A 24,393-nucleotide genomic window follows, 5' to 3' on the forward strand; every position below is an offset into this window, starting at 1 on the left:
AAACGAGTTCAGCTGAGCTTTTCCCTGTCACTAACATATGTGGAATTATCTGTTCCTTGCTAATGGCAGGAAAATGATCACAGCATGTTATTCTTAATGTCCTCGGGGAAAGAAATGTGATTGGTGCTGTTTCGAATTTGAAACCAAAATAATGATCTTTCTAAGGACAACCATGGAAAACATACATAAATTAGTTTTATTAAAAATATTTTGAAGCCAGGTTTTTGTACATCTGATTTTCAAAAATATTTTAATGCCTTTTGCTTCTTGGAAAGCACTTTAAAGGTGATTTGGTTTCATTTAAAAATATCATTACAGGGACTTCCCTGGTGGTGCTGTGGTAAAAAATCCACCTTACAATGCAGGGGACGTGGGTTCAATCCCTGGTCAGGGAACTAAGATCCCACATGCGGAGCAGCTAAAGCCCACGCACCACAACTACTGAGCTCGCACGTTTCAACTAGAGAGCCCGCGTGCTGCAAACTACAGAACCCACGCGCCCTGGAGCCTGTGTGCCGCAACTAGAGAAGAGAAAACCCACACACTACAACTAGAGAGAAGCCCTCATGCCACAACGAACGATCCCACATGCCTCAACTAAGACCCGACGCAGCCAAAAATAAATAAAATAAGGAAATAAATAATAAATAAATCTTAAAAAGAATATCATTACAATGGAAACCAATTTTTTATTTTGATGTTTTGAAAGATTTGGGGACTGGGGTTAGGGGAGGAAAAGGCAGAGAATCAAACATTCATTTGTGTACCTAGTATGTGCTTGGCACTAAGCTGGATACTTTACATATTTTACCTCATTTAATCCATTGTAGATACACTGCACATTAAGTGTGATTCTCTCCCTCTTTTATAGATGGGGAAACTGAGGTGCAGTCCAGTTAAGTCGATTACCTCAGTCCAGTTAAAGTCAATTACCTAGGATCATGCAACTCAGCAGAATCAGGTTTTATAAACCCAGATAATTGAATTGAAAGTCTGTGTTCTTTCTACCTTATTATACTACCTCTGAATTGCAATTTAACTCTAAACACAAACTAAAAATGGGTCATCCTTTAGTTTTAAAAAAGCCTAACCGACATCTGCTCTATTACTCTTCAGAGACTCTTCCACTCATGTGGAAGATACATGTAAACACCAAGGAGCCTAGGTGAGACAACTCATTCTCTGCCCTGCTTTGTCCATGGGATCTGCACAGTTGGGTTACCCCATCCTTACTCTGACCAGAAATGGATCCAATCCTGTGTAATCCACATAGGTGGAAATTACCAGCTCTAAGCTTCCCAGGGCACTATTCCATTTTCAGAAGCACTTCAACTTTATCCACATAAAATACTGAAAAACCAGAAGAAAAGTATCTATACAAAAAGCCTCCAGCCTTTAACAAAGCTAAGTCGGAATCTCAAACTGAAAGATGAATAATAAAATAGAAAGTAATATATTAGTTACCCACCTCTGCCCATTTTCTAAACAGACAATATCTAGTCTGGTCAAATATATTATTAGTTGCACTAAGCTAATGAAAGGATATCATAGCATTACCATTGTCACTGTACAAGATTCTTAATCCTGTGATATTTTTCCCATCTCTGATAATTGTCCCTCACTCCATTCCTACTGTCATTATCCTAGTTTAAGTTTTACACTTTGACTACTGAAATATTTAGCTTTTAATAATCTCTCTGCAAATTCTTCTCTGTGGCATTTTTTCATGTTGTAGGCTTTATAGTTTATAAAGCATGTCAAACATATATTTTCATTTAGTCTTTACATCAACCCTGTGAGGTAGACATCACTACCAAAATTTATGGATGAGGATATTTCTGAGAGATTTAGTATTTATTAAGAACACATAGCTTGGAAAGGACATAGCTGGGACTGGAACCCAGGTCTTCCTACCCTGAAGCTAGTCCACTTTCTATTATACCATGAATATCTCCCCAGTGGCAGACTATTAATCCACTGTCCTATTCATGTTTACATTATTGACCAAGGACTCTCCACATTACTGACTCAACTTCCAGAGGGAACTCTCAATAAGCTCTGGAGTCAGGTTACCTATGTATGAATCCCGGCTCTACCACATGCTAGCTATGCAAGCCTTCGCAAGTAACTTAACTTCTCTGAACCTCAGTTTCCTTCTCTTGAACAATAAAGGCAACAATGATACCTTCTTCATCTGATCATTGTGAGAAGAAAACTAATCAATATTTCAACCTATCTTGTGCAAAGCTTCTAGAATTAACCTCCTAAATCATACCTATCAATATTTTCCTACTCAATAACCTTCAATCATCCTCCATTGCCTGCCAAATAAAGTTCAAAATTTTAAACTTAACGTTCGGGAATTCCCTGGTGGTCCAGTGGTCAGGACTCTGTGCTTTCACTGACGAGGGCCTGGGTTCAATCCCTGGTCAGGGAGCTAAGATCCTGCAGTGGGAAGGACCTCATGATCTGGCCTTATGGTATCATTTTAACCCTACACTCTAGTACTCTTCATCCCATGTCTTCCTTGCCATACAAACCAAACCACTATTCCTGAAACCCAAAGTGTACTTTCCCAAATATATGACTTTTTTCATGTGATTCCCTGTTCTTAGGATGTCCATACCACACATACCACAATACCACATTTGGAAATTCTGCTCACTCTTCAAAACCCAGGTCAATCTCTTCCTCCTCAACAAAGCTTTCCTAGATCTCCCAGCTGAAATTAATTTCTTCTCTCTTCTGTTCCCAAAGCACATTGCATGATCCTCTTTTATAACAGACAACACTTTGGTTTGTATAATACTTTATGTGTTTGCCACTTTCCCCTATTAGACAATAAGCACCTAAGAGAAATGTGACAATGTCTTACCAACGTTTGTATTTTTCATAGTACCTGGCATGAAGATTTAATGCTTACAAATAATAATTACTACTAAAAACTAGTAATTACCATTTAAGTACTTACCGTCAGCACTCAACAATGGTTAAGTGCTTAACATACAAGACATAATTTATTCTTACAATAACCCTGTAAGAAATGGATGATGAATCTTTATTTTATGATGAAGAAACTGAAGCGTAGCGAAGTTAAGTATTAGATTGAACCGTATGAAGCTGTTGCTCTTTGATCAACTTTAACCTATAAAAATGACAATTTCAGGGCTTCCCTGGTGGCACAGTGGTTGAGAATCTGCCTGCCAATGCAGGGGACATGGGTTCAAGCCCTGGTCTGGGAAGATCCCACTTGCCACGGAGCAACTAGGCCCGTGAGCCACAATTACTGAGCCTGCGCGTCTGGAGCCTGTGCTCCGCAACAAGAGAGGCCGCGATAGTGAGAGGCCCGTGCACCGCGATGAAGAGTGGCCCCCACTTGCCGCAACTAGAGAAAGCCCTCGCACAGAAACGAAGACCCAACACAACCATAAATTAATTAATTAATTAATTAATTAATTAATTAAAAAAACACACAAAATCCCAAAACAATTAAGAAAATGGTCATAGGAACATACATATCGATAATTACCTTAAACAAAAAGACAATTTCAAATGATTTAACCTAATAAAATGTCTTTCTAATGGTTATTACTAATCCATTTAATTTAAGAAATTCAACACCATCTGGACCATGTTTTAGAGTAATTCTAAAGGCCAGTATTTCCATACATGATAATTTTAGGCTTTTTTAGATTGGAAAAACGTGGATATTAAATATTTTGTGGTTCTTTTTTTTACCATATGGCCAAAGTGTATATTTCAAGTTTCAGTCCTTAGAAATAATCTCATTCATATTTAATATAAAACAATCATATTCTTATGTGGGCAGGCTCTCTCTTTATTTTTTCTTATTCTTCTTCTTTTGTCTTTCAGTAGGAGTTGCCTATGAGAGAGGTCAACTTGAGCAAGCTATTCTTTATTAGAAAAAAATATGAAAAAATATGAACAGTGGCTTATTCCCCACAGTTCCAGTTATAATTGTTAGTTTTTCCAAGATACAAGACAATCTTTTTTCCTTTAACACATGTATAACAGAGGTTTACAAGATTCGAAAGTATTCAGAACATAAATTAGTCACTGATGATTGCATCCCAAGATATTTCTTCTTAGCAACTAAGTTTTAGTTTCTATTTTGTTGATGTAACAAATAATAAAATGTACGCCTATTCTGACTTGAGTTAATATGCCATATTTTCAAAGAAAACATATAAAAAGTAATTGCCAGCTTGTGAAATGTGACCATTACAATCATCTTAGACAATACCACTTCCAATTCATTATTCATTTAAATATCATACTTCATGAAAATACTTAATGTTGCACAACTGTTGGACCCATTTTAGAACTGAGGATCAGCTAGAAATTAGGTGTTCATTGATCAGTTCTTAACTCCCCTCATAGATTTAATGTATTAATAGACCTGAATTATTTTGTCTTCTGAGAAGAGATGGAATATTTTGTTTTAAAAGTGCCGTAATACATATACCCTGAGAAAACCATAATTCAAAAAGAGTCATGTACCACAAGTTCATTGCAGCACTATTTACAATAGCCAGGACATGGAAGCAACCTAAGTGTCCATCGACAGATGAATGGATAAAGAAGATGGGGCACACATATATAATGGAATATTAGCCATAAAAAGAAACAAAATTGAGTTATTTATAGTGAGGTGGATGGACCTAGAGTCTGTCATACAGAGTGAAGTAAGTCAGAAAGAGAAAAACAAATACCGTATGCTAACACATATGTATGGAATCTAAAAAAAAAATGGCTCTGATGAACCTAGGGGCAGGACAGGAATAAAGACACAGACGTAGAGAATGGACTTGAGGACACGGGGAGGGGGAAGGGTAAGCTGGGACGAAGTGAGAGAGTAGCACTGACATATATACACTACCAAATGTAAAATAAATAACTAGTGGGAAGCAGCTGCATGGCACAGGGAGATCAGCTCGGTGCTTTGTGACCACCTAGAGGGGTGGGAAAAGGAGGGTGGGAGGGAGACTCAAGAGGGAGGGGGTATGGGGATATATGTATGCATATAGCTGATTCACTTTGTTATACAGCAGAAACTAACACTACACTGTAAAGCAATTATACTCCAATAAAGATGTTAAAAAATAAATATATAAAAATGCCATAATAAAACACGAATCTTCATGGTATAACTCAACATTTTGATGAAAATTTAATGTGGGTACCTATACACTGGTGTGAGCAGGGTTTAAGAGATTATTTCAGTTTTACAAGGAATCAGCTCATTAATCTCACCTGCTCATGTGTATGGTTTGAATCACTATGATACAGTTCAATTCCAGTGTTTGTAGAAATTGAATCACTTCCTGTGATGGTTTGGATTTGCTGGCTAGAATGGGATTGTTGACAGTGTAGAGAGTGGAAGATCTGGGGCTGTTGGACAATGTGATGATGGCACTGAACCTGAGGATAGCATTCCTAAAACACATACACATGCCAAAAACAGTCACTCAGAATAAAAATAACTAATAAAAGAAAAGCCAACTGAATCCACTTTAAAAAATTTAATGTGTTCTTTCACAAGATAATTCAAGCCCTAGGATTTATAGTTTTAATAAGTGATATATTATTTTTTCCAATTATTCCATTGGGAAAAATTGTATTGAACTCTATTTTTATTTGACCAGGTGGCTGTAACCATCCAAATACTTACCTAAGTTGACCAGAGAATTGCATGTTCTGATTAAATTAATATTACAGTTATACTTAACACTAAAACTATAATGAATATTAATATTAATTAATATTTATTTGATGATTCAACAGGCACTTCAGGATCTAATTACATAATAATAATACTGAAGATGTTGATGGATATAAATTAGAAAATAACATAATGTAGTGATTTTCAATGTCAGGAAGCATATTAGAAACACAGTGGGGACAGGTGCAGTTCTTATGCTTGTGAAAATCAAGCATAAATTAAGAAAAAAAATTGGAAAACAGTGACTGAGCCTTCAGATTCAGAAAACATGGATTCTAACTCTGATTCTACCACTTACTCTGTGATCTTGAGAAACTGTATATGCAACCTTTATAAGCTTCAGTTTCCTCATGTGTAAAAGTGGAGATAGTATGTACCTCACTGGGTTGCTATGAGGAGTAAATTAACTAATGTTTGTTAAGTGCTTAGTACAAAGTAGGTGGGTAATTAACATTTATTATTATTATTATCATATTTTATCATTGTCATCATCATCATCAACTTAATCATCATCCACCCCGTTAATTCTGCAGGTGAAAAAAAACATAACCATGAGGTCCAGAGAAGTAAGATGATTTACTTATAATGACACAAATAATTAATGGCAAAATTGGGACTGGAACTCATGATTTCTTGTTCAGAGTTCTGTCAGAACATTAAACTGAATTTGTACTGTCTTCAAAATATTTTGGAACTTGTTTTCAAACTAAATCTTTCCTATCTGCTTGCTTATTTACCATGGCTTTTTTCTGGTAAGTGTAGAGCACAGAATAAAAACAGATATCTGGTTATTTCAGTTTGGGGGATTTCAAGTATGCTTGAATTTTCTATATTATTTTGTTATTATTCTACTTTGAAAGCAGGCACCTGAAAGCCAGTTTTCAAAGAAAAAAATACTCTATTTGAATCATAATGCTACATTCATGCACATACAATTAACTTTGAAAGTATAAATTCAATGCTCTATTTCCTTTTGACTGTTGGAAAGGTGACCTATATTAATAAAGTAAGGCACTTCAAATTTTAAAAGTTTTATATGGAACAATTTTCAAGCTATATTAAATGAAGAAAGCAAGATGCATAAGAATGAATATAGTATGCTCCTTTTGTATAATATTTTTAATGTACATACATGTGTATTTACAAATATATACAGCTGCTTTTAAATGCATGCATAGAGCAAAAAACATTTTAAGAGTGACTGCCTCTGGGAGGAAGAACTGAGGGACAAGAGGATCAAGATAGAGAAGCTGTTTTTTCACTATATACAATTTTATTCTCTTTTCACACTCTTTTTGTACCTTTTTGTACTTTTTATGCTTTGAAATTTTTTACCATGTATACAAATATCTTTTCATGTATACAAAAAATTTTTTGAAAGAAAAAGTATATATAAAGAAACACATTTTACAAGTAGACACTGCCTTGGTAGACATATAGATAATAAAGGTCATAGAATCAGTTCATAGAATGATTTTCTCTAGGCTCTTTTCAAATATGACCTACTTTACAAATATGCTAGCACTAAGTAAGAGCTCCACAGTTTAGAAGTCTGACTGTGTACTATCAGTAACTTTTGTACAAATTTTGGGGATGAATGTATCATCTGTTCTTTTATGTTACAAAATACCTTCATACACTAGATTAGGATAAAGTCAGAGTGATAGCCAGAGAAAGCTTTCACCAGTGGGGAGCTTGTACACTACTGAAGTAGAATTCCTCCTGAAAAAAAAAAAGTGTCCCTTAAAAAGCAGATCAGGAAAAACTTTGAAAGGACAATAAATAAAACAAAACCCATTTCTCAATCATCTTTCTTTATTAATGCATCAGTTGAATAGAATGCTGACAGTCTCTCCATCTGGGATGTCTTGTGGTTTTCCTGAGCCTATTTGGCATCTGAACCACTCATTGGTACCCCTAAAGTCTTAGCAGGTTTTCAGTTTCCATTCCTCACACCTGACTACTAAAATTATTGTTCCAAAGCAAGATATTCATACATTTCTCATACTTTTGAAGCATACCACAAGCTGAGTTTTTAATGTACAAAAGATCAAACATTTCTGATTTACCATATATCTTATCATTTTTGCTCAAGAAAAAAATACACAGAGTACAATTTATATGAATTGGATAATTATCTTGCAACTGACACCACTTTACCACCCTTCTACTATAAATACTTCTTTTTTTGGACAATCCCATCTCCTAAGAGCTAGTCCTATTTTGATTAGTCTCATATGACATTAAACAGGTTCATCCAGACTCTGGCTTTATCCAGCTCATCCCACCGTATTTCTGTCACTGAGGAAACTCAACTAGGTCAAAGCAGTTGTATGCATGGTTCCTTTTACCTTGGGTAGCCTCCCATGGCAGTTCCAAAACTCCCAAATCATTTAAATCATTAATAAGAAAAGTGGACATGTAAAAGTAAATATTCTAGTTAACAGTAAGTAGCAGCAATGTTCTCTTAAAGGAATTCTTCTTTAATTGTTCCAGATGCATAGCAATAATAATGTACAGGATATTCAATATTTTCTTCTAGGGCCAAGATTTAGAAAAGCTGTTTATTCTCTTTGAAACAAGAAGTTGGAAGCAGCATGAAATGATGTGTCTCAAACATTCCTTCCTATTTAAAGTGTGTCAGACATTGTTTTGGCTGTCCAGTTAGATAAAGGACAGATGTTATAAACTGGTAGCTTGAGGAAAGTGCCTTTTGAAGAACTAAAATATTTCGAGAAATTTTTCTGTTTGGTATCATAATATCCAGAAATATTCTGCAGTTCTTTTGGAAAATATGTGTTTAATATGTACTATATTAAACCCTTCAGACTATATACAGTTTTCCAAGCAGACTAGAATCTTAAAGATTTGGATATTTATGATTCTGAGAGTTTACTCTTTTTCATTTTTATTAGGTATCAAATGAGTAATAATGTATTAGTTCCTATGAATTGGGTAACAACTGCCCATAAATGCTCATAAAAATAAGACATGTTCTCATGCCAAGAAAAATGAAAAAAAGAGAATTTAGTATATTTTAATGTTTCAGTTGTATATGAGAAAAATGATTTTGTGATCAAAATTCATTTGATAATATTTAACTGCCTGTTTTGGGTTGAATTGTGCCTCCCAAAAAAAGATTCATTGAAGTCCTAACTCCCAGTACTTCAGAAAGTGAACTTATTTGGAAACAGGGTCTTTACAGAGGTAATCAAGTTAAAATGAGGTCATTATGATGGGTCCTAATCAAACATGACTGGTGTCCTCATAAAAAGAGGAAATTTGGACACAGAGACAAACATGCACAGAGGGAAGACCATGTGAAGACACAGAGGGAGGGAGCTATGTGACAATGGAGAATTAAAATTACACATCTACAACCTGAGGAACACTTGAGGCCACCAGAAACTAGGAGATAGGCAGGGAAGAGTTCCTTCTATAGAGGCTCTAGAGGGGGCATGGCCCTTTCAACATGGCAATTTCATAGCCCTGGCCTCCAGAACTGTGAGACAATAAATTTCTGTTGTTTCAAGCCACCCAGATTGTGGTACTTTGTTACCACAGCCCTAAGAAACTAATACACTGTCGTAGTTCAAGAGATAAATCCCAGGATTTGTCTGGGCTGGGAATGCTTGTACCCACTGAGGAGATCAATGTGAAACCTCTGCTGGTTACAGTAACAACTCTGCTTAAAGGACGGAAGGGCAGGGGGAGAGAGGAGCTCTAGATGCCATGGAATTACCGTCACCCTGCTGCAGTTTTGTACTCTGTACTTGGTCTCTCAATTAAGCTTAATGGAATTTCAAAAACTGACTTCAAGCTTTAACTTTCTAGACCTTTTATAGTACACAGTATTTTACAGATCTGTTCATAGATAGTGTTCATTTAAAAATTCACTTCATATTAAATGAATTAAGATAAAATTGCAATGTTTTAAATTATGATTTTTGTGAGCCTCGTTTAAAAGAAACATACAAAGCATTGAGATATCTATATTAAGTTCAGATTCTACCATTAATTTTCCCCATGACTGGACATATCTTTATTTCAGTTTCCCTTTCAGTAAAATGGGAACAATAATACTTCAAATGAGGAAATGGAAATGAAAGCGTTAAGGATGATACAAAGGGCTGTAGATATAATGAGGTATCATTATGACATAGGGAGCTTGCCTGGCACTTGACAATTGAAGGCCATTTTAGCTCTATTAAAATATTCATAATTCAAAAGTATACACTTATAAAATAAGCCTTAAAAAAAATTTCACTTACCTGATCCATATTTAGCTTCTCCACTTTTCTTATGGTTTTTTCATAAATAACATTATTTCCTGGAAAGAAATGGCCTCCTCTTAGGAATGACGACAGTGGTTCCTATAAAGACATTAAAGACTGTGTTTTGCTTTGAAAGTTACCTTTTCAGAGGAATCTGAACTTAAGCAAATATGCATTCTCCAATAAACTCTGAGGTAGTGGCAGACTTTAGGAGGAAAGTGGAATGACATCCCAATAAGGTTCTGAGAGATATAAGGATATAGTAATAAAAATAGTCCATTTTCTCAAACAGAACAAACTGTATCTCCCACTACATTTTACTAAGCCTAACAGTGTTTTGGGGAAATTGGAAAAGAGTGGGAAAGATTTATTTTCTGTTCCTAAGGCAAGATAAGTTTCCTCTGAGGTAGACAGGCATGAGGTCAACCTCATCTAAACTGGGTTCACTGGCAGGTTACTTTCTATGCCAAAGTATTATTAGAGAAATGCAAAATAAACATAATTCAGCACCACTGAGCCATAAAGTAGGTAGAACTGTATTAAAGATTTTTTTTCTTGGAACTCAATTTGGGTTCCCTTGAAGTGTACAATTCCTACTTGTGATTACAATCAAAGCTAAGGCTCTCAGTACAAAGTGTTTTGAATAGTGAGAACAGAGTAGAGGCTTTAAGAGCCACTGTACCTCCATATAATCAACTAAATTGATGTAGGATTATCCAAGTGCTTAGAAGTTGTCACCAATGAAATAATGGGTGGTGACATGTCCAAGATCTGAAAGAAACCAGGAAGGGCTAATAAGAATCAGACCAGGAGTCCAAAATAAGTGTACTATGTACTATACTTCTCTCCTTTCTTTTGGTTTTCATATGACTTTTCACTTGTATAGGGGGAGTCAGGGTTATTTTGTTACAAACCAAAAATTGCATTCATTTATTTTTGTAATGCAAGGGAACAGTAGAGAAGGGGATTGGCTAAATCTATTACCAGTTAATGTGCTTAGGACCATTTCAAAACCAACAAAATATGATAGCATTTTTGTAGTCTGCTATTGTAAAAACTGTTAGAACAACTGGACTAAAACAGTGGTTGTTGAGAAGGCAAGACACTCTTGAACCCAAAGTATACACTTCTTGTATTCAAGTTTGGATAAAGGGTGTTTTAACTTAATGTTCCTGGGATACTTTGGTAAAACAAACATATAAGTGATTCATTTTGACTAGCTGATGAATTACCAAATCTAAAGATGGATATATATTTAAAAATTCCCCTAGAAACTATTTTGTGTTTGTTTTTGTAAAAAAAGCCTCTTTGGTAATACATGTAACACATGTTTACATTCATGTAACACATGTTTAAGAGCTTACTATGCACAATATACTTTGCTAAGTATTATAAGGCATGAATCAAAGTTAGATTATTACTAGGAGCATTGAATATTGATCAGGGTTCAAACTATAGCCAGCAGCCTATATTTGTAATGTTCTCAAGCTAAGAATGGTATTTATATTTTTAAAGGATTGTAAGTAAAAAGAAGGAAGACCAAGACCTTATATTTCTAAAGGACTATAAGTAAAAAGAAAGAAGACCAAGACCCCATGTGGCCAACAAAGCCTAAAATATTTACTATATTGCCCTTTACAGGAAAAGTTTGCTAATCCCTAGTCTAGATGATATATGAACACAAATATCTATAATACAAGGGAGAAAGAGGCAAGGGCCAATAAAAAGTACAGAGAAATAACTTATGGGATGGAATTCAGAAGAAGAAAAACCGAGTTCCATTGGCAGTGCTTGGGTAGATTACTTGGACCAGGTAGCATTTAAGAGAAGGTAAAGGTGGGCTTTGAATATAAGGAGGTGAAAGAAAATGGTATTTGAAGTGAAGGAAACAAAGTCAAGACACCAAGGTTGGAAAAGTGTAAAGTTATATGTAGGGGGCATACTTGGCAGATGGAGCTTGGTTCTGCAAGCAGTGAGATGCCTTTGAATGCTTTTAAACGGTGCTGTGATTTGAACATAAGTCTACTTCAGGAAGATTAATTGGGGAATGGAAAGAATACAGGTGAGGAGACCAGTTAGAAAATTATCCTAAATCATCAAGGACAGCACTTTTCAAAGAAGACTCCGAGATCTTGAACCTGAGGAATCTACTATATGGTAAATGGACTCAAAAACTAAAACAGTAAAAGTGGAGACACATGGAGTTTTCTGTGCTCCTGGTAAGAATCTATGTCAGATTCATGTTTTTATTCCTCATAACACTTAGCAAAGTATATAATGCATAGTAATCCCTTAAACATGTATTAACTTATTGCAAATAACTAGCAAAAGAACTCTTTTACAGCACACAGTTGAAAACACATGTCTGGAACTAAGTGGGGATTTCATGGCTATTGTTCTAGATTTCAGAATCATATGCTTAGAAGTTCTAGTTAAAATCATTCAATTGCTGAAAAGGCAAATGAAGATCAAAGACAGAACTACAAATCTTCAGACATATGAGAATCATAAGAGAAAAATGTCATACAGTCAAGAGAAGAGAAATTTTTAAGAAGCAATAGGAAGGTGAGTGAGGGTATAAATGCTTCAGGGAGGTCAACAGGTGAGAATTACAAAGTAGATTGGATTTGAACTACTACGAATCTATTGGATTTGACTACTAAAATTAGTGGAAATAGGTATAATAGAAAAAAATTTCTGGGTTAATAAAACCTGTATTCAGTTCTGCCTCTATCACCTACATGCTGTGGAAACTTAGGTAAGTCATTTACCTTCTCTGAGGCTCAGTTCCTTTATCATAGGGATAGTAATGCAGGGTACTTTATACCAAGCAAAATATGTATGTTAAAGTACCTTTAATCTGTCATGTTAATGTATAAAAGGCATTGGTTTTGAATAATACATTAATATAATATTTAAAATCAATACTGATTTTAAAATAGTTTATGAGAATCTTGTTAGAACTTTTCTAGGATATCGAGTTTAAAAATACACAAAAGTAAGCTTGTTGAGGGCAGGGACTTTATCCATCTTGAATACCCCATAGTGAATGAACAGATGATTGGATGAGAAGGGACGATATGAACTTTCATATACGGATATAAGCATCTTCTAATAGGGGAAAAAATTTAACAAAAGCATGAAATTTCCTTCTCTATGAACTAAAATTCACTCTAAATGCTGAACCATTATTATTTTTTAAGAAGAAAAAGGACTTAGGTGCTAAGAGTATTGATTCTCCCTAAACTGTGTGTTGGACTTATTTTAAATGATCTACTGAAAGAAAAACTTCCAAATTTAGGGAACTATTATTTTCCCCAAATCTATAAGAAAGTAAAACCAAATATTAATATGAATAGATCACTCTGCATAAAACAGGTCAGCAAAATTAATCAAAAGTTTTAGATTTCTAACAAATGAGTTGCTAGACAGTTTCACTATTTGGTAGCTTATTTTATTTTTCTACCTGTACATTGGAATTGGTGCCAGACCCACCCTAAAAATTAACAGGTGTTTTCAAAGATGGCTGATCTTATAATTTAATTGTTACTTTTAGAACCTCTGGGAGTAGTTCTCACATCTAACAAAGTACATAATCCCCAGCATCCACTTTACTGTTCCCAGGCCATGAAACCTTGTTGGAGAACATTTTTTAAAAAATATTTGCTGGGCTTCCCTGGTGGTGCAGTGGTTGAGAATCTGCCTGCTAATGCAGGGGACATGGGTTCGAGCCCTGGTCTGGGAAGATCCCACATGCCGTGGAGCAACTAGGCCCGTGAGCCACAACTACTGAGCCTGCGCGTCTGGAGCCTGTGCTCCACAACAAGAGAGGCCACGATAGTGAGAGGCCTGCACACCACAATGAAGAGTGGCCCCTGCTTGCCGCAACTAGAGGAAGCCCTCGCACAGAAACAAAGACCCAACACAGCCAAAATAAATAAATAAATAAATAAATAAAGGTGCTAAAAAAAAAAAAAGATTTGCTGATGTGGCTCAGTACGAACTCAAGTTATCCAACTTTAAGAGGCCCTCGGACATTCATGGTCATACTTGTATTCACCAAGTTCTCTATAACTACGGTTACAAATCTTTTTTTTTCCTCAAAGCCCCATACTCACGTTCGTTCATTCACCTTCTACTTACTGAGAAAACCAATATAATCTGTCCAATGAGATTCCTCCATTTTCCTCCCCACCTCAAAAATCTCTTCAGTTTCTGCTCCTTCCACTCATTATGGAATAACATTCTCCTCTTTTATCTGGAAGTCACTTCTCTGTCTGCACCTGGAATCCTATCCACTCTTGACTCTTCCAGAATCATGTCCCCTTTCTTCCCTTTCTCTGCTGCATCTTAACTTTTCCTTTCTACTAGTTACTTCCCTCTGTCTATAAATCTCTCAGATCTCCAAGATTCTGTGCTACTATCCTGTCTCTCCTCCTTTGACCAATATCCTTTTTAAGATAGTAATCCTCACTTATTTCCTCCACTTCTTGATCCAGTCACCCATTAACTTTTTGCATCTGGATTTTGCCTCCGTATGTATACCACAACTGCTCTCTCAAACATCACCATTGCTTTCTTAATGGTCAAACTCTATTTTCAAACCTCATCCTCCTTGGCCCTTTGGCCCTTTGAGATGGTTGACCACCCCCTTTCTCTATTTGCTTCAGTTAGTCTGTGTTCACATCCCTCTCTGACCGCTCCTCTACCTGTGAAAGTGGTTCCTTCCTTCTGTTCCTTTAGAGTAGGCATTTTAGGTTCTAACCTCAACCCCTTCCATTACCCCTCAGTGATCTCACTCATTCCCACAGCTACAAAGATAACTTTAAGAGGAATAACTCCTATGTCTCTATCACAAGTGTGACCTTCCTCAAGTTACATTTTAACTGCCTGTTGGGCATCTTCCCTGCCATGTGTCTCAAAGGCTACTGGTTCAAACAGATCTCACAGTCTCCCCCTTTCCCAAACCAGCTTCTCCTCTCCCCTACTTCTTACTCCTTTTAATTGGGCTACCATGTTCCCAGTATCTCAAACTGAAAAACTTAAGTCATATTTGATTTTTCTTCTTTTAACCCCAAATCCAATACAGGTTATCAAAACTTGTCAAAATTACCCCCAGAATAACAGTCAGAAAAGATAGAGAGTGACACATTTAGTCAGAAGACCTAAGCAAGTCACACTTATTTAAGCTTTTGTTTCCACATTAGTAAAATGGTACCAATAACAATGTTCATTGTAATAATTCCTTAAATACCACAATAAATCCTTCTCTGATTTCCCAAACAAATGTGTTATCTCCAGCCTCTGAACTTCAGTAAGACTTCATCTGTATTTCTCTTATGGCATCTATCATACACCTCACCATATATTTTACATAGCTGTTTGTGGACATATCTTATTCCCCTTCCTGAGAGGAACTGTCAGCTCCTTTGGTTTGGGAACCATGTCTTATTTCCTTTTATTTTCCAATTTGAAGGCTGTAGAGTGCCCTTCCCAAAGTAGGAGCTCTGCAAGTGGAAAATCAATGAAAATGATTAATATAATTTGGATTATATCTACTGATGGAAAAAAAATATTTCCCCATTTCTGAGTCATGTTATATACCAGAATGCATAAATCCCTTGACTAAAATGACAATAAATGGAAAATAAGGAAGATCAGGAGCAACCAAAAATAAAAAGGCTGAACAGAGTTAGAAGGATATCATGAGAGAAGCGGATTGAAATCAGTTTAATTACAGGGAGAAGTAAAGATTAGACAAACTGGAAGGTGAAAGAGGATAAAGTTGCCATTTAGGAGGCTCAGCTTATTATAAATATTGTAATTTAGCCAGAATCTTCTACTGAGGGAATTTAAAAGAACAAAAAGGCATATACTTAGATAAATAAAATGTATCTGGACAGGATTTTCAAGCTGCTCTGCAAAACCAGTTAGATTATTTTTGTTTACAAAGCATGGGGATTGAAATTTGTTTTATCCCTCAATACTGTAAAGAGTTAAAAGCTGAAAATGTTAAAGTTAAAATGATCATTTTTCTTTAACCCTCTGCTGCATCTTCTCCCTGAGGAACTATTTGCTTCTTTGCAGTTGAACACAACCATAATGAGGCAGGCTCAGTGTTACAAATATGTTATGTACTTGCATACATACTTCTGATTTCTCTGCTTTTGTGATTACACTCTAGCTGGCGAGGATGGGGGAGAGGAGTGGTATGTGGGTGGGTCTCTGGATCCTAATTCACCTACATCATCAGTCATCCTTAATTCACAAATGTTCCTCTCCCATATCTGCATTGTTCGATTTCAGTTCCAACTCTGCTGTTTTGTAACCGAATGGTTTGGGGCCAATTAAGAACTTCAGTTCCAAGAAGGTTGGGACTTTGTTTTGTTCACTGCTCTATCTCCAGTTCTTGAGGTAATTTTTGGTGCATAGTGGGCAATCAATAAAAATTCACTGAATAGTGGGCAATCAATAAAAATTCACTGAATAGGCGAGAGCTTCAATGAAAATTCACTGATAGGTGGTAGTGGGTGTCCGGGCGCGGAGGGGCGTGGAGGAGCCGAGCCGGCCTGCGGTGGGCCTGGAGCCAAAGATGTGGCAGCGAAGCTGCCGGGTTCTTCATGGTGAAAGATTTGGGGACATTTCTCTCTCCTTTGTGTAGTTGATAGTTTGGGCACTGAAGATATGGCAGACAGTGTCAAAACGTTTCTACAGGACCTTGCCAGGGGAATCAAAGACTCCATCTGAGGAATTTGCGCCATCTCAAAGCTAGAAGGTCGAAGTCAACAAAAGAGAGAGGAGCAGCGTCGAAGAAGGGCAAGCTGTGTCCTGGCTCAGAGGAGAGCCCAGAGTATAGAGAGGAAGCAAGACAGTGAACCACATGTTGTTAGTAGAATTTTTCAGTGCTGCACTTGGAATGGTGGGGTATTCTGGTTGTCTCCTCTTGTTTTATTGAGTGTTTATTCCTGTGCTTCAGTCAGCAGTGGGGCAAATTATTGGTGAACCATCACTTCCTGGGGATGTTTGGTTGTGGCTAGAATTCTTCCTCACGTCAATTTTCAGTGCTCTTTGGGTGCTCCCCGTTTGTGTTTAGCAAAGTTGTGAACGCAATCTGGTTTCAGGATATAGCTGATCTGGCATTCGAGGTATCAGGGAGGAAAGCTCACCCATTCGCTACTTTCAGCAAAATAATTGCTGACATGCTCTTCAACCTTTTGCTGCAGGCTCTTTTTCTCCTCCAGGGGATGTTTATGAGTCTCTTCCCGATCCATCCTGTTGGTCAGCTGGTTAGTCTCCTGCACATGTCTCTTCTCTACTCACTATACTGCTTCGAATATCGTTGGTTCAATAAAGGAATTGAAATTCACCAGCAGTTGTAAAACATAGAAAGAATTGGCCTTACTACTTTGCATTTGCTTTGCCCTTGTCTTTCCTCACAGCAATGCGGTCCTCCTACATTGACAGTGCCTGCCTCTTTTCTATCCTATTTCCTTTATGCATTATCAGCACCTTTTCCAATTGCACCTCTTCTCTTTGGTGGTTTTCTTAAGCAACAGACTCTTCCACAAGATGGTCTACCTACAGTTGCCCTGAGTAGCTCAACTTCTGCAGTAAAGTTCCCCTCACCTTACCCATGTCCTGCCAAACTGAAAGCTGCTGTGGGCCACTGAGTCACCTGCCTTCAAGAGGGGATGGGCGGGATTGGAGGGGCACCAATGGCAGCTCTTTTCCTTGTTCACCTCCCCCACCAGGGAAGGCAACACCAACTCTGCCAAGGGCCCAGTGCATATTCCCCTCTTTCTGAGAAATCGGGAATTTTTTATTTAACATCTTTATTGGAGTATAATTGCTTTACAGTGGAGTGTTATTTTCTGCTTTATAACAAAGTGAATCAGCTATACATATACATACATCCCCTATCTCTTCCCTCTTGTGTCTCCCTCCCTCCCACCCTCCCTATCCCACCCCTCTAGGAGGTCACAAAGCACAGAGCTGATCTCCCTATGCTATGCAGTTGCTTCCCACTATCTATCTATTTTACGTTTGGTAGTGTATATAACTCCATGCCACTCTCTTTGTCCCATTCCCCCTGCCCGTGGCGTCAAGTCCATTCTCTAGTAGGGCTGAGTCTTTATTCCTGTCTTGCCCCTAGGTTCTTCATGACCATTTTTCTTTTTTTTTTTTGATTCCATATACATCTGTTAGCATACGGTATTTGTTTTTCTCTTTCTGACTTACTTCACTCTGTATGACAGACTCTAGGTCCATCCACCTCACTACAAATAACTCACTTTCACTTTTTATGGCTGAGTAATATTCCATTGTATATATGGGCCATATCTTCTTTATCCATTCATCTCTTGAAGGGCACTTAGGGTGCTTCCATGTCCTGGGTATTATAAACAGAGCTGCAATGAACACTGTGGTAGATGACCCTTTTTGAATTATGGTTTCCTCAGGGTATATGCCCAGTAGTGGGATTGCTGGGTCGTATGGTAGTTCTATTTTTAGTTTTTTAAGGAACCTCCATACTGTTCTCCATAGTGGCTGTATCAATTTACATTCCCACCAACAGTGCAAGAGGGTTCCCTTTTCTCCACACCCTCTCCAGCATTTATTGTTTCTACTTTTGATGATGGCCATTCTGACCGGTGTGAGATGATATCTCATTGTAGTTTTGATTTGCATTTCTCTAATGATTAATGATGTTGAGCATTCTTTCATGTGTTTGTTGGCAATCTGTATATCTTCCTTGAAGAAATGTCTACTTAGGTCTTCTGCCCATTTTTAGATTGGGTTGTTTTTTTGATATTGAGCTGCTTGAGCCGCTTGTAAATTTTGGAAATTAATCCTTTATCAGTTGCTTCATTCGCAAATATTTTCTCCCATTCTGAGGGTTGTCTTTTCGTCTTGTTTGTGGTTTCCTTTGCTGTGCAAAAGCTTTTAAGTATCATTAGGTCCCATTTGTTTATTTTTGTTTTTATTTCCATTTCTCTAGGAGGTGGGTCAAAAAGGATCTTGCTGTGATTTATGTCATAGTGTTCTGCCTATGTTTTCCTCTAAGAGTTTGATAGTGTCTGGCCTTACATTTAGATCTTTAATCCATTTTGAGTTTATTTTTGTGTATGGTGTTAGGGAGTGTTCTAATTTCATACTTTTACATGTACCTGTCCAGTTTTCCCAGCACTACTTATTGCAGAGGCTGTCTTTTCTCCATTGTATATTCTTGCCTCCTTTATCAAAGATAAGGTGACCATATGTGTGTGGGTTTATCTCTGGGCTTTCTATTCTGTTCCATTAATCTATATTTCTGTTTCTGTGCCAGTACCATACTGTCTAGATTACTGTAGCTTTGTAGTATAGTCTGAAGTCAGGGAGCCTGATTCCTCCAGCTCCATTTTTCATTCTCAAGATTGCTTTGGCTATTCGGGGTCTCTTGTGTTTCCATACAAATTGTGAAATTTTTTGTTCTAGTCCTGTAAAAAATGCCAGTGGTAGTTTGATACGGATTGCATTAAATCTGTAGATTGCTTTGGGTAGTAGAGTCATTTTCACAATGTTGATTCTTCCAATCCAAGAATATGGTATATCTCTCCATCTATTTGTATCATCTTTAATTTCTTTCATCAGTGTCTTATAATTTTCCTCTTACAGGTCTTTTGTCTCCTTAGGTAGGTTTATTTCTAGGTATCTTATTCTTTTTGTTGCAATGGTAAATGGGAGTGTTTTCTTAATTTCACTTTCAGATTTTTCATCAGTAGTGTATAGGAATGCCAGAGATTTCTGTGCATTAATTTTGTATCCTGCTACTTTACCAAATTCATTGATTAGCTCTAGTAGTTTCCTGGTAGCATCTTTAGGATTCTCTATGTATACTACCATGTAATCTGCAAGCAGTGACAGCTTTACTTCTTCTTTTCCGATTTGGATTCCTTTTATTTCTTTTTCTTCTCTGATTGCTGTGGCTAAAACTTCCAAAACTATGTTGAATAATAGTGGTGAGAATGGGCAACCTTGTCTTGTTCCTGATATTAGTGGAAATGCTTTCAGTTTTTCACCATTGAGGGTGATGTTGCCTATGGGTTTGTCATTTATATGGCCTTTATTATGTTGAGGAAAGTTCCCTCTATGCCTACTTTCTGAAGGGTTTTTATCATAAATGGGTGTTGAATTTTGTCGAAAGCTTTCTCTGCATCTACTGATGATCATATGGTTTTTCTCCTTCAATTTGTTAATATGGTGTATCACATTGATTGGCGTATATTGAAAATCCTTGCATTGCTGGGATAAACCCCACTTGATCATGGTGTATGATCCTTTTAATGTGCTGTTGGATTCTGTTTGCTATTATTTTGTTGAGGATTTTTGCATCTATATTCCTAAGTGACATTGGCCTGTAGTTTTCTTTCTTTGTGACATCTTTGGTTTTGGTATCAGGGTGATGGTGGCCTCATAGAATGAGTTTGGGAGTGTTCCTCCTTCTGCTATATTTTGGAAGAGTTTGAGAAGGATAGGCATTAACTCTTCTCTAAATATTTGATAGAATTCACCTGTGAAGCCATCTGGTCTTGGGCTTTTGTTTATTGGAAGATTTTTCATCACAGTTTCAATTTCATAACTTGTGATTGCTCTGTTCATATTTTCTATTTCTTCCTGGTTCAGTCACGGAGGGTCATACCTTTCTAAGAATTTGTCCATTTCTTCCAGGTCGTCCATTTTATTGGCATAGAGTTGCTTGTAGTAATCTCTCATGATCCTTTGTATTTCTGCAATGTCAGTTGTTACTTCTCCTTTTTCATTTCTAATTCTATTGATTTGAGTTTTCTCCCGTTTTTTCCTGATGAGTCTGGCTAATGGTTTATCAATTTTGTTTATCTTCTCAAAGAACCAGCTGTTATGATTTCTTTCCTTCTGCTAAATTTGGAGTTTTTTTCTTCTTCTGTAATTGTTTTAGGTGTAAGCTTAGGTTGTTTATTTGATGTGTTTCTTGTTTCTTAAGGTAGGATTGTAATGCTAAAAACTTCCCTCTTATAAATGCATTTGCTGCATCCCATAAGTTTTGGGTCGTCGTGTTTTCACTGTCATTTGTTTCTAGGTATTTTTTGATTTCCTGTTTGATTTATTCAGTGATCTCTTGGTTATTTAGTAGTGTATTGTTTAGCCTCCATGTGTTTGTACTTTTTACAGATTTTTTCCTGTAACTGATATCTAGTCTCATAGTGTTGTGGTCAGAAAAGATACTTGATACAATTTCAATTTTCTTAAACTTATCAAGGCTAGATTTGTGACCCAAGATATGATCTATCCTGGAGATTGTTCCATAAGCACTTCAGAAAAATGTGTATTCTGTTGTTTTTGGATGGAATGTCCTATAAATATCAATTAAGCCCATCTTGTTTAATGTATCATTTAAAGCTTGTGTTTCCTTATTTATTTTCATTTTGGATGATCTGTCCATTGCTGAAAGTGGGGTGTTAAAATCCCCTACTATAATTGTGTTACTGTCGATTTCCCCTTTTATGGCTGTTAGTATTTCCCTTATATATTGAGGTGCCCCTATGTTGGGTACATAAATATTTACAATTGTTATATCTTCTTCTTGGATTGATCCCTTGATCATTATGTAGTGTCCTTCTTTCTGTCTTGTAATAGTCTTTGTTTTAAAGTCTATTTTGTCTGATATGAGAATTGCTACTCCAGCTTTCTTTTGATTTCCATTTGCTTGGAATATTTTTCTATCCCCTCACTTTCAGTCTGTATGCGTCCTAAGGTCTGAAATGGGTCTCTTGTACACAGCGTATATACGGGTCTTGTTTTTGTATCCATTCAGCCAGTCTATGCCTTTTGGTTAGAGCATTTAATCCATTTACATTTAAGGTAATTATCGATATGTATGTTCCTAACCATTTTCTTAATTGTTTTGGGGTTATTATTGTAGATCTTTTCCTTCTCTTGTGTTTCCTGCCTAGAGAAGTTCCTTTAGCATTTGTTGTAAAGCTTGTTTGGTGGTGCTGAATTCTCTTAGCTTTTGCTTGTCTGTAAAGGTTTTAATTTCTCCTTGAAATCTGAATGAAATCCTTGCTGGGTAGAGTAATCGTGGTTGTAGTTTTTTCCTTTTCATCTCTTTAAATATGTCCTACCACTCCCTTTTGGCTTGCAGAGTTTCTGCTGAAAGTTCAGCTGTTAACCTTATGGGGATTCCCTTGTATGTTATTTGTTGTTTTTCCCTTGCTGCTTTTAATACTTTTTCTTTATATTTAGTTTTTTATAGTTTGATTAATATGTGTCTTGGCGTCTTTCTCCTTGAATTAATCCTGCATGGGACTCTTGGTGCTTCCTGTACTTTATTGACTATTTCCTTTCCCATATTAGGGAAGTTTTCAACTATAATCTCTTCAAATATTTTCTCAGTCCCTTTCTTTTTCTCTTCTTCTTCTGGGAACCCTATAATTCGAATGTTGGTGCATTTAATATTGTCCCAGAGGTCTCAGAAACTGTACTCAATTCTTTTCATTCTTTTTTGTTTATTCTGCTCTGCAGTATTTATTTCCACTCTTTTATCTTCCGGGTCACTTATCCCTGCTTCTGCCTCCGTCATTCTGCTATTGATCCCTTCTAGAGAATTTTTTATTTCATTTATTGCATTGTTCATCATTGTTTGTTTGCTCTTTAGTTCTTCTAGGTTCTTGTTACACGTTTCTTGTTTTTTCTCCATTCTATTTCCAAGATTTTGGATCATCTTTACTATCATTATTCTGAATTCTTTTTAAGGTAGACTGCCTATTTCCTCTTCTTTTGTTTGGTCTGGTTTGGTTTTGCCTTGCTTCGTCATCTGCTGTGTTTCTCTGTCTTCTCATTTTGCTTAACTTACTGTGTTTGGGGTCTCCTTTTCACAGGCTGCAGGTTCATAGTTCCCGTTGTTTTTAGTGTCTGCTGTAAGTGGCTAAGATTGGTTCAGTGGGTTGTGTAGGCTTCCTGGTGGAGGGGACTAGTGCCTGTGTTCTGGTGGATGAGGCTGGATCTTGTCTTACTGGTGGGCAGGTCACACTGGTGGTGTGTTTTAGGGTGTTTGTGACCTTATTATGTTTTTAGGCAGCCTCTCTGCTAATGGGTGAGGTTGTATTCCTGTCTTGCTAGTTGTTTGGCATAGGGTGTCCAGCACTGTAGCTTGCTGGTCGTTGAGTGGAGTTGCGTGTTTATGTTGAGGTGGAGATCTCTGGGATATATTCGCTGTTTGATATTATGTGGAGCTGGATGGTCTCTGGTGGACCAATGTCCTGAACTTGGCTCTCCCACCTCAGAGGCACAGCCCTGATGACTGGCCAGAGCACCAAGAGCCTGTTATGCACACGGCTCAGAATAAAAGGGAGAAAAAAAGAAAGAAAGAAAGAAAAATATAAAATAAATAAAATAAAATGAAATAAAATAAATAGTTATTAAAATAAAAAATAAAAAATAATTATTAAAAAAAATTTTTAAATAAAAAGGAAAGAAGAGAGAAACCAAACCAAAAAACAAATCCACCAATGATAACAAGTGCTAAAAACTATACTAAAAAAAGGAAAAACAAAAACAGGCAGACAGAACCCTAAGACAAATGGTAAAAGCAAAGCTATACTAACAACATCACACACAGAAGCATGTATATACACACTCACAAAAAGAGAAAAAGGGAAAAAAATATACATGTCGTTGCTCCCAAAGTCCACCTCCTCAATTTGTGATGATTTGTTATCTATTCAGGTATTCCACAGATGCAGGGTACATCACACTGATTGTGGAGATTTAATTCGCTGCTCCTGAGGCTGCTGGGAGAGATTTCCCTTTCTCTTCTTTGTTTGCACAGCTCCTGGGGTTCAGCTTTGGATTTGGCTCTGCCTCTGCATGTAGGTCACCTGAGGGCGTCTATTCTTCGCTCAGACAGGACGGGGTTAAAGGAGCAGCTGATATGGGGACTCTGGCTCACTCAGGCAGAGGGAGGGAGGGGTATGGGAATGCAGGGCGAGCGTGCAGTGGCAGAGGCCGGCGTGATATTGCAACAGCCTGAGGTGCGCCGTGTGTTCTCCCGGGGAAGTTGTCCCTCGATCACGGGACCCTGGCAGTGGCAGGCTGCACAGGCTCCTGGGAGGGGAGGTGTGGGTAGTGAACTATGCTTGCACACAGGTTTCTTGGTGGCAGCAGCAGCAGCCTTAGCGTCCCATGCCTATCTCTGGGATCCGCGCTGATAGCCGTGGCTCATGCCTGTCTCTGGAGCTCCTTTAAGCAGCCCTCTTAATCCCCTCTCCTTGTGCACCAGGAAACAAAGAGGTAAGAAAAATTCTCTTGCCTCTTTGGCAGCTCCAGACTTTTCCCAGACTCCCTCGTGGCTAGCTGTGG

The 24,393-nt window shown here is 37.2% G+C and overlaps 1 protein-coding gene and 1 pseudogene across 1 annotated transcript in view; one reads left to right on the forward strand and one right to left on the reverse strand.

The window, feature by feature from the left end:
- POF1B (POF1B actin binding protein) overlaps positions 1-24,393 on the reverse strand; it is an 85,498-nt gene that overhangs the window by 43,409 nt on the left and 17,696 nt on the right. The window contains exons 4-5 of the mRNA XM_061178669.1: positions 10,015-10,116; positions 5,275-5,457 (exon numbers count right to left, since the gene is read on the reverse strand). Coding sequence (XP_061034652.1) covers positions 5,275-5,457; positions 10,015-10,116 — 285 coding nt within the window. The remainder of the gene's footprint in view (positions 1-5,274; positions 5,458-10,014; positions 10,117-24,393) is intronic.
- On the forward strand, positions 16,687-17,687 carry LOC133082397 (etoposide-induced protein 2.4 homolog; annotated as a pseudogene).

The sequence above is a fragment of the Eubalaena glacialis genome, chromosome X (genome assembly GCF_028564815.1).
Source record: "Eubalaena glacialis isolate mEubGla1 chromosome X, mEubGla1.1.hap2.+ XY, whole genome shotgun sequence".
Classification (NCBI taxonomy): Eukaryota; Metazoa; Chordata; class Mammalia; order Artiodactyla; family Balaenidae; genus Eubalaena; species Eubalaena glacialis.